Here is an 11187-nt window from a genome sequence, read left to right on the forward strand (position 1 = left end):
GGACCTTGGGTCCAAAGGACACGCTTAGTTCCTGCTACTGCTTTCTTGGTGGTATGAGGTCTCAGTGTCTCTCAGCTCCCTACTCTCTTTTATATCTCAAAAGATTGCCTCAAGACACAATCCAATCTTGTAGATGAGTCCTGCCTCACTAGCACAACTGACACCCATCCTCCTTCATTAACATCATAAAGGCAGGATTTACAACATACAGGAAAATCACACAATACCAGGAATCATGGCCCAGGCAAATTGATACACACATTTTGGGGAGGACATAATTCAATCCATGACAATGAATCTTTTCCACATGTTTTGGGCACCGATGCCATGCTGGGCCTTATGTAGGGACGTGGTGGGGGCCAAAGAAGACGGCCTCTGCTCTGTGGGGCTCGGAGTGGTAGGGGTGGTAGGCATAAGTTCAGGATTGCCAGAAGCCCAGGGCCAGGAAGCCTAATTAACTCAATCACTCAGCAACATTCTGGAAGCTACTGACATGCCATGGATGGTGCACGCAAAGGCAGTTGCTAAGTGCTGACTGTGAGGTTCCCAGAGACTGACCCCACTGTCTGCATCCTCAGGGGTGACCTACCCTCCCAATCTGTCTGGGGCACAGCTGGTGAAGAAATTGAAGTTATTAAGGAGTTCATTCTAGTTGGATCAATAATCAAAGCCCATGGAACAGCAGTCAAGAAATCGAACAATGTATTGCATTGGGAAAACATGCTGTAAAAGACCTCTTTAAAGTTTTAAAAAGCAAAGATGTCACTTTGATGACTAAGGTGTGCCAGACCCAAGCCATGGTCTTCAATAGCTTCATATGCCTGTAAAAGTTGGAGAATGAAAAAGGAAGACAGAAGAAAAGTTGACACATTCTAATTGTGGTGTTGGCAAAGAACATTGATTACAGCATGGATGGGCAAAAGAATGAAAAATCAGTCTTGGAGGAAGTACAGCCGGAATGTTCCTTAGAAACCAAGAGGTGAGACTTCATCTTGCTTACTTTGGATATACAATCAGGAAAGACCAATCCCTAGAAAAGGGCATCATGTTTGGTAAAATAGAGTGTCAGCAAAAACGAAGGAAACCCTCAGTGAAATGGATTGATTCAATAGCTACAATGGACTCAGACATACCAATAACATGAAGATGGTGGAAGAATGGGCAACATTTTGTTCTGTTATACATAAGGACGGCAGAAGTCAGAGCTGACTTGACAGCAGCTAACAACAGGAATGAGGCTGCAGCAGGACATTCAAGCTGTAGAGCCCCACTGCCTTGAAGTGACAACCTAGCTGGGCCACAGCTGCCCACAAGCCCTGGCAAGCTATGCACTCCTGCTATCATGGTTTGAATTGTGTCCTCCAAAAACATGTGTTGTAAATCCTAACCCCTATACCTATGGTTATAATCCCATTTGGGAATGGGTTTTCTTTGTTATGTTAATGACACAGTATTAGTGTAAGGCATGTTTTAAATCAATCTCCTTTGAGATAAAAAATATAAAAGAGATTAAACAAGCAAGTAAGCAAGCAGAGATTAGGGAAGAGAGAAGCCAAGCCACATGAAGATCGCCCAGGAGCAGGACCTCAGAAGAGACAAGGACCTTCTCCCAGAGCCAACAGAAAGAGAAAGCCTTCCCCTAGAGCCAGCATCCTGAATTCAGACTTCTAGCCTCCTAAACCATGAGAGAATCAATTTCTGTTTCTTAAAGACACCCCCTGTGGTATTTGTGTTATAGCAGCAGTAGATAACTAAGACACTCTCCAAGCCTGTGCCCTCTTCTTACTCAGAGGATAGGTTGGTGCTCTCAGGGCTATGGTGGAAACTGTGTGAGGACAGCCCCTTCCCGTGGCTACCAAGCTGAGCAGCCCAGCACAGCTCTAGGCTAAGGCTACCCTCGCATCATGCCTGTTCCCACCACCTCCCACCTTGCTTCTCAAAGAGAACATGTAGAGCCATAATTCTGGGTGTCCCTGTTACTCACCACTGCCCAAAGGCATCTCCTACAGCATACCAGGGCTCAGGGAGGCCCAGCTTGAGAAACATGAGTACAGAGGAAAGTACAGAGCCCAGAGGGCCACGTGCTGAGTGAACACACCATGTGCTTCTCTGAGCCTCAGTCTTCCTGCCTGCAAAATGGTACCAAGGTCATCTGCCTGTCTACCTGGGGGGTTACTGTGTAATAGAGAGAGCCTGTCTGACAGTAGAAACCCAGGAATATCAGTCACAGAAGAGGCTGTGTGGGGCAGGGAAAGTTCACATGGGGGGGAGTCTGTTGGTGGCTCAGAGCTAGATAGCCTCCTCAGAGCTGCAGAACCTAAGTTGTGAGAGTACCATAGAGAAGTAAAGGGTTTCTAATGTGAGGCCAGGTCAAAGTCTGACTATAGATGATCAGGACACCAGGAGTCCATCCACCATTTGGCACCAGGGGCAGGAAGGGCAGGAAGGAGGTTGTGTACAATCAGGACTAACAAGCGATGCAGATGGTCAGGCAGAGAGGCCGTGTGTGTGTTCATATATGTGTGTGCTTGTGCTTGTGCGTGCACGTGTTCGTGCATGTGCGTACACGTGTTCCTGCATGTATGTGCACTTGTTCCTGCATATGTATGCATGTGTTCCTACATGTTCATGTATATGCATATGTGTTCTGCACCTCAGGTTCTACAGATGTCCCACCAACATCTCATTCTGGTCCAGCCTGAGGCCTCTGCCCCAAGTCCAGATGGGTGGGCCAGACCTCAGGGCTTCAGTTCTTGCTGCCAGTACAAGCCGAATACAGGAGGTAGGTAGAGCCGAGCAGGCAGTGCCCTCTGCTCTTCCTTCCACCTGGCCCTGGGTCCCTCTCCCACCTACCTCTCCTCAGAGCCTATTCTGGGAAAAGAAGCAGCCTGGAGAGTCAGGGAAGGCTTCTGGAGGAGGGAACTGCTAAGTCGAGCCCCAAGAACAAGACAAGGTTATTAGTAGGTGAGTGGACAGAAACAGGCATTATGCAGGACTCTCTGACCGGCCGGATGACCTCAAGCACAATTTTTTTTTTTATTGTGCTTTAGGTGAAAGTTTCCAGCTCAAGTTAGTTTCTCATACAAAATTTATATACACATTGTTATGTGACCCTAGTTGCTATCCCTACAATGTGGCAGCACGCTCCTCCTTTCCACCCCACATTTCCGGTGTCCATTCAACCAGCTCCTGACCCTCTCTGCCTTCTCCCCTCGCCTCCGGGCAGGAGCTGCCCATTTAGTCTTGTGTATCTACTTAAACTAAGAAGCACACTCTTCACGAGTATCATTTTATATTTGATAGTCCAGCCTAATCTTTTTCTGAAGAGTTGGCTTGGGGAATGGTTTTAGTTCTGGGTTAACAGAGAGTCTGGGGGCTATGTCTACTGGGGTTCCTCTAGTCTCAGTCAGACCACTAAGTCTGGTCTTCTTACATGAATTTGAGTTCTGCACCGCAGTTTTCTCCTGCTCTGTCAGGGACTCTATGTTGTGTTCCCTGCCAGGGAGGTTACTGGTGGTAGCCGGGCACCATCTAGTTCTTCTGGTCTCAGGCTGATAGAGTCTCTGGTGTATGTGGCTGTTTTTGTCTCTTGGGCTAACATTTTCCTTGTCTTTGGTGTTCTTCATTCTCCTTTGCTCCAGGCATGTTGGGAAATTTATGCATCTTAGATGGCTGCTGGCTAGCTTTTAAAACCCCAGACACCACTCACCAAAATGAGATGCAGAACATTTTCTTAATAAACTTTGTTAACGAGCACAATTCTTGATCCACTGGAGCTTGAGGCTTCTCATATGTCAAATGGGCATAGGAGGTTGCTATGGATTGAATTGTGTCCCCAAAATATGTGTTGGAATTCTAACCCCTACGCCTGTGGATGCAATCCCATTTGGAAATAGGGTTTTATTTGTTATGTTAATGAGGCCATGGCAGTGTAAGGTGTGTCCTAAACCTATCATTTCTGAGAAGCAGAAACAAATGAACACAAATGGTGATCCTGTCATGCCTGGATCACCAAGGGCCTGAGGAACGCCAGGGCTGCAGAAGCTGAAAGAGACAAGGATCTCCCTCCAGAGCCAGCAGAGAGAGAGCTTTCCCCTAGAAATGGCCCCCTGAATTCAGACTTCCAGCCTCCTGAACTGTGAGAAAATACATTTCTTTAAAGCCATCCATTTGTAGTATTTCTGTTAACAGCAGCACTGAGACAGAGGTTTAAATAAGAATGTATGGCACACACTTAGCACTGAGCAAGACAAATGGTAGGTACTTGGTCCACCATGGGGTCTGCTCTCTTAGTGTCTGAAAAAGTAATGCCAGGGAGAAGAGCACATGCAAAGGCCTAGAAGTAAACAAGAGCCAGAGGGAGTCTTCAGGCGCCTGTAAGAAGGTGGCAGGGGCCCAGGCAAAGCCCTGGACAGAAGATAAAAATTTACACAGACCTCGATGCAGCTCTTACCTGACACCTGGCCTTGGGCCATGGAGTCTTTCCTGTTCTCCAACCCTGGAAGGCTGCGGCTCTCAATACATCCATGGTGCAGACAGTGGGAGAGGTGATAACCAGTGGTCACCCAGACAAAACGTGGAAGAGCCTGGAAGGAAACTCAGGTCTCTCTGACCCTTCCCACCTGCCATGAGGACTCCTACCTCACTGAACCCTCACATAACACAATGGACTCTCAAAGTGGGAAGGGAACCTTCCCCAGCCACACAGCCCAGAGTAGACTGCACTATTAGCCCATTTTACAGATGAGGGCATGGAAGTGATACAGGAAGCTGAAGGGCTGTTGGACTCCAGAGGCTGACAAACCTTGCCACCAGGCCACACTGCCCCTTGGAGGGCTATGGAAGGCTCACTGACCTTGCTAACTCCAGGGAGGTGACACAGGGACTGGGCTGGGCACACAGGGGCCTTGGGCTTTACCTTACCGGAAAGCAGGCCAGACCGAAGAGTGAAGTGAACCCTGACGGTAAACCTGAGAGGCATAGCAGGTCTGTTTTCTCCCTTCCCTCTCTCCTCTCTGACTGGCAGTCCCCCTGGGGACTCCATTTGACTCTCCTCTCCTTCTGCAGTTCCAAAATGCAAGGCTCCTTTCTGGGAGAAAGTCTGCCCCCTTGACACTGGGCAGATGGGATCAGTGTCCAGGGACGCTGGAGGCAGAATTTGCAAGTTCGAATCCCTACTCAGCTACTTCTGTGACCATAGAGAGCGCCATATCTCTCTGAGCTTCCTTGAAGGACATACAAAGATGAATCAAGAACAGGCAGGTCAGGGTTTCAGGTAACTTTTCCAGGCTACTGGGAGGGCAGGGGCCCTCCAAATACACCCACCCCAAACACCCTCCCTAGCGGAGGCCTCAGGTGGGGGCATTATCCTACTGTCCAGGCCAAACACACCACTTGAACCCCCTCCCCACCCCAGGCCAGGCCAGCCCCAGTCAGCTTACACTCCAGCCATGATCTTCCCTCACACAGCCCCTTTCTCCAGGTCCCAGGGGGTAGGTCAGGGGCTTCCCACTGAGGGCCTTGGCCTGGAAAGGATTGCACAGTGCCTGGGAGGGTGCTTGGGACAGGTCACAAAGGAGTTGGTGCCAGGAGCAGGAAAAGGGGGAGCCAGAGGGCAGAGACCCCAGGCATCCCAGGAGGGAAACTGGCTGGATTGAGCCTGGGCATAGGGAGCCTGAACCAGGCTAGACAGACAGCCGGAAGAAGGGCGCAAGTCGCGCGGCCCTCAGAGGTGGGGAAGACCTGTCCAAGGGCGGAAGGGGCGCGCGGAGACCCACAGGGGGCGCCGGAAGAGGCGCGCGGGACGGTTGGCTGCGGCCCGGGCGGTGGCAGTTGGTGAGCGGCGGCCTCGGCCAGGTGAGGTCAGGCATCTAGCCAGGCCGCGGCCACCATGACCAAGGACTATCCCAACCCCTTGGGGGGCGGCCGCGCGTCACCCAAGAAGCCGGGTAGCCCGGGCCCGGCGGCAGCGGTGCTGGAAGAGCAGAGGCGAGAGCTGGAAAAGCTGCGGGCCGAGCTGGAGGCGGAGCGGGCGCGCGGGCGGGCGGAACGGCGGCGCTTCGCAGCCCAGGAGCGCCAGCTGCGAGAGGCAGGCGAGCGGGAGCGGCAGCAGCTGGCGGACCACCTGCGCTCCAAGTGGGAGGCGCAGCGCTGCCGGGAGCTGCGGCAGCTGCAGGAGGCAGTGCTGCGGGAGCGCGAGGCCGAGATCCGGCAGCTGCTGCGCTGGAAGGAGGCCGAGATGCGGCAGCTGCAGCAGGTGCTGCATCGCGAGCGCGACGGTGTGGTGCGCCAGGCCCGGGAGCTGCAGCGCCAGCTGGCCGAGGAGCTGGTGAACCGCGGCCACTGCCGCCGCGCGGGGGCGCCCGAGGCGGCGGCCGCACAGTGCGGTTGTCGCTTGCAAGACGTGTTGGCGCAGCTGCGCTGGGAGACCGACGGCGAGCAGGCCGCGCGCATCCGCCACCTGCAGGCGGAGCTCGACGTGTCGCGCCAACTCTTCCTCAAGTACATCCTGGAGCACTTCCGCTGGCGCCCCGCTTTGTCAGCGCCACCCGAACCCCGGGCCGTGCATGTCTCGGAAGAGCCGCAGCCCGAGGCCGCCAGCCGCCGCCCAGAGCCAACCTGTCGACGAGGATCACTTCACAGCTTGAGCACCGGCACCCGCGTGCGCTCCCGCTCCCTTGACTTGGCGCGCACTGCACGCTCCAGCTCCTCCGGTGGCCTGCTCCCCACGCGCGCCAGCTCCGTAGACTCCTTGTCCCCCGCGCAGTCCGGCTCCCTCGACAGCACCTGGAGTCGTCCCAAGGACTCCAAACCCGAGGAGCGAACCTCCTCCTTGCCAGATGCCTCCATCCCGGATTCCCCGAGCCCCCAGCCGCCGCCGCCACCGCCGCCACCACCATCATCATCACCACCGCCCCCGCCCCCGCCCCTGCCACCGTCGGAGCACAGAAAAGCTGGTGACCCGCGAGGCGGGGAAGGCTCGGGGAGCCAGGCCTGCGAGGCCCTGACCTCCTCGCTGAGCTTGGACTATCCTGCGCTGGTGAAACGGAACTCGGAGTTGGCCGAGGCGCTGCACGTGCTGGCCCGCCGCTGCTCGGTCCTGAGCGAGGAGAACAGCCAGTTGCGGCGCGCCGGCGTCCCGGACCAGGCGGACGAGAAGGTGAAGCAGCTCAAGGTGAAGAACGCGAAATTGAGTGGCCTGGCGCGGCGCCTGGAGGACCGCGCCCGCAAGCTGCAGGAGACCAACTTGCGAGCGATGAGCGCGCCCGTGCCGGGTGAGAGCCGCGCAGACCTGGGGCTGTGCCAGGCCTTCGTGCGCCAGTGCACCCGGGACCTGGCAGAGCAGGCGAGCGCGCTGCAGGCCAAGGACAAGCAGATCGAGGAGCTGCGGCAGGAGTGCCACCAGCTGCAGGCGCGCTTTGCCTCCGGCCTCGCCAGCTCCCCGCTCCCTGGAGGCGGCGCCCCTGGCACACAGTTGCTCAGTGTCAGCGACTTGGACCGGCTGCTGCGCGAATCCCAGCGGGAGGTGTTGCGCCTGCAAAGGCAGCTGACGGTGCAACAGGGCCAGGGCGGCGCCCGGGCCCAGGCGGGCGTCCAGAGCGCACCCTGCGAGGAGGCGCGGCGCCAGGTGCAGGAGCTGGAGTGCGAGCTGGGCGCGCGGCGGCGCGAGTGCGAGGAGCTGGGAGCGCAGGCGGCAGCTGCGCGGCGACGAGGCGACGAGGCCGAGGCGCAGCTAGAGGCGGCGCTGCGCGAGGGCGCTTGGCTGGCGGAGGAGAACGCGCGGCTGCAGGCCCAGGCCGACTGTGTGCGGAAGGTGGAGGCCGAGAACAGCGACGTGCGCGGGCAGCTGGGCCGCGCGTGCCAGGAGCGCAACGCCGCGGGTCTGCTGGCGGAGCAGCTGCTTCAGCAGGCGGCGCGCGGGCAGGACAGGCAGCAGCAGCTGCAGCACGACCTGAAGAATGCCCTGCGGGACCTCCAGGCTGCCCGGGAGGAGATTCGGGCACTGCAGTGTCAGCCCCAGGAGGCCACCCAAGTCCCTAAGTCCCAAGCCAGGGGCAGCAGAAGGCCCAAGCACCAACCAGGGCTTGAAGACCAAGCACTCTCCCCGCCCAGCAGGGACAAGCAGAACAGGGAAGCCTCACCGCCAGAGAGCCAAGTTGCCCTTGGGAAGCCAGCCAGTGATCCCCAAGTACCAACCAGAGTCCCTGCTGACTGGCCTCCAAACTCTAGGCCCCAGGCCAGGAAAGCCAGCTCTAACTCCTCCTCAGAGATGGAGTCCGTGTGGGCCACTGTGCCATCCTGCCCTAATCTGGACTTGGACACAGCAAGCGAGGTGGATGACCTGGAGCTGGACAATGTGTCCCCTACCCTGGACATAGGGGGCTTAGAGGCCCACACCACCTCCAAGCTCAAGATCTTCCTGGCTCGATATAGCTACAACCCATTTGAGGGGCCTAATGAGCACCCCAAGGGGGAGCTGCCCCTCACAGCTGGGAACTATCTGTACATCTTTGGGGACATGGATGAGGATGGCTTCTATAAGGGGGAGCTTGAGGATGGCCCACAGGGGCTGGTGCCCTCCAACCTGGTGGAGCAGGTCCCAAACAGTGACATTCTGGACTGCCTCCCCTCCAAGTCCCCCAACCTTGACCCCATTTCACTCCCAGCAGGGCAGGGCAGAGCTTCACAGGAAGACACGAGTCTCAGCTTGTTACCTGGGAAAAGCCAGGCTGCGGCAGACACGGGGTCATACCCGGTGACCAAGGTGGGCTCCAAGACAGAAGTGGCAGTGGGGATCGTGGATGCCACGATGGAAGCCTATCGACTGGGATTGCTGCAGCATGTGGGGGAACCTGGCTTTTCCAGAGCCCTTCTAGGGTGCAGGGGGCCCCTCTGTGTGGCCCCCATGCAACTAGGCCTGCAGAGTGTCACAGCCACATCTGTCGAGATCACCTGGGTCTGCAGCAGCAGCAGTCACCCCCACATGGTGTACCTGGATGACCAGGAGCACGCGCTGACCCCAGCAGGTGTGAGCTGCTACACCTTTCACAGCCTGTGTCCTGCTACCAGATACCAGGCACGGGTGGAGGTACAGTTGCCATGGGACTTGCTGCAGCTACCCTGGGAAACCATGTCCTCCACCATCACCTTTGCCACGCCCTTGGCTGGACCCCCTGACCCTCCACTGGATGTATTGGTGGAGCACCACTCCTCACCAGGCCTCTTTGTGGTCAGCTGGCTCCCTGTGACCATCGACTCAGCTGGGTCCTCCAATGGGGTCCAGGTCACAGGCTATGCTGTGTATGCTGATGGGCTCAAGATTGCGGAAGTGGCTGATGCCACCGCTGGGAGCACCCTGCTGGACTTTTCACGGCTGCAGGTACCCTTGACATGCCAGAAGGTCTCAGTTAGAACCATGTCCCTTTGTGGTGAGTCCCTAGATTCGGTGCCAGCCCAAATTCCAGCGGACTGTTTTACCTGCCACCGATTGCACAAGACCTCTCCCTTTGACTACACCTTTGGCGACCCATCTACCTGCAGAGTCACCTTCCCTGTCTGCGCTCAGAATCCATCACTAGCTCCTCTGAGTGCCAAGGCCAATCCCCACGCCCCCAGAAGCTGTGGGGGGCCGCAGGTGGAGTTTCTAGGAGCATTCCCTGAAGAACCCCCAAGGAGGTGGTCCCCAGTGCCCACACTGAGTTCAGAAGGACAGTGTCCATGTTCGGGGGCCAGCAGCCAAGCCCAGGGGCCCCGAGAGGCCTGGGAGGTCTGCAGGAAGGACCTGCTCTTCCAGAAGAGTGTCCAGGACCACAGGCAGCCACTACCCGGCAGCCAGGCTGTGGGGGAAGAAAATCACTACCAGGACATGGGCACCAGCAAAACCCTGGCTCCAGGACGCATGCATCCCTCTCCTGAGTGTGGGTCGATGAAAACGCTGTGTCAGTGCAACGCTTCCCTGGAGAAGGCCCTCAGGCAAAAGCAAGATGCCCAGATATCTGGCCCTGCCCAGCAAGGTGCCAGCCAGCAGTATGTATCTGACTGCCACAAAATGTTGGAGGAGAAGGAAGTGTGTGTCCACGCATGGGGCGCAAAGCCGCAAGGGCAGAGGGAGGCACTCAGGACTCAGAGTGGGCAAGGACAGGCATTGGGGGGCAAGCAACAGCACCAGATCCATGAGCCGAGTTCGGTGCTGTGTCCAGCTCTGTCCAGCAAAGTCATTGAGATGTCTAGGGTTGACCCCACATGGCTGGGGCAGGAGTCGGACTCTCCAGCCAGGGTCTTCGTGGCCCTCTTTGATTACGACCCCCTAGTGATGTCTGCCAACCCTCAGGCTGCAGAGGAGAAGCTGGCCTTTCAGAAAGGGCAGCTGCTGAGGGTGTGGGGGTCTCAAGACCCCAATGGCTTCTACCGAGGAGAGTGTGGTGGGCAGGTGGGCAACATCCCTGGGCACCTGGTGGCCGAGTCAAAGGCGGGTGTGGAATGGACCAATGGGAGGCGACATCTGCTGGCTCAAGGGCACTTGAGCTCTGTGGGCTCCTTCCCCATGGCTCAAAGGAACCCCAGGAGACTCCCATCATGGACCCCAAAGACCATGATGGCAGCTCTGGACTATGACCCCAGAGACAGGCAAGCAGAGGGCCGGGCAAAGGACAAATTGGCTCTGAGAGCAGGGGACATGGTCACAGTCTACGGGCCTGTGGATGACCAGGGATTCTACTATGGGGAGTCAGGAGGCCACTGGGGCCTGGTTCCAGCCCACCTCCTGGATTACATGTCCTTCCACACGGAGTGAGTGAAGATCCAGTCAGGGTAGAGCCTCTGGCTCCCCACTCCCAGGCCAAGAAGACAGCAAGCACTTGGACCTTTACACTCCCCCCCATAGTCTCCATCAGCAGCATCTGCCCCAAGTGCCACAGTTCAAACCGATGGCCCTACCACATGTCCCCTTACCCCTGAGAATGGCAGGGCTTAGGTCCGAGTGGAGTCGTTTCCAAAAGAAAACAAAACTCGAAGCCCCAAGAGTCTGTTGGACCATACATAACGATAATAGGTATTTTGAGAAGTGCCTTTGTCTGTGGTCAACTTGTGTTTTCTTGAGGAGTTTGACATCATTCATCCATTTCCTTGTATGAAAGTCTCAAGAAAAGTCTGCATCTTGAAAAAAAAAAAAAAGTGATCAGAATGTTA

At 56.4% G+C, this 11187-nt stretch overlaps 1 protein-coding gene across 1 annotated transcript; it reads left to right on the top strand.

The window, feature by feature from the left end:
• Nucleotides 1–5890: 5890 nt before the first annotated feature.
• On the top strand, nucleotides 5891–10926 carry LOC100663175 (RIMS-binding protein 3C-like). The gene has a single exon (XM_003419302.3). It carries the CDS (start codon nucleotides 5891–5893, stop codon nucleotides 10790–10792), a length of 4902 nt encoding a protein of 1633 aa, XP_003419350.2. The 3' UTR covers nucleotides 10793–10926.
• Nucleotides 10927–11187: the final 261 nt, after the last annotated feature.

This window comes from Loxodonta africana, chromosome 19 (genome assembly GCF_030014295.1).
Source record: "Loxodonta africana isolate mLoxAfr1 chromosome 19, mLoxAfr1.hap2, whole genome shotgun sequence".
Classification (NCBI taxonomy): domain Eukaryota; kingdom Metazoa; phylum Chordata; class Mammalia; order Proboscidea; family Elephantidae; genus Loxodonta; species Loxodonta africana.

Coding starts and splice junctions, on each gene's coding strand:
- LOC100663175 (XM_003419302.3), top strand. CDS start 5,891: ATGACCAAGGACTATCCCAACCCCTTGGGGGGCGGCCGCGCGTCACCC.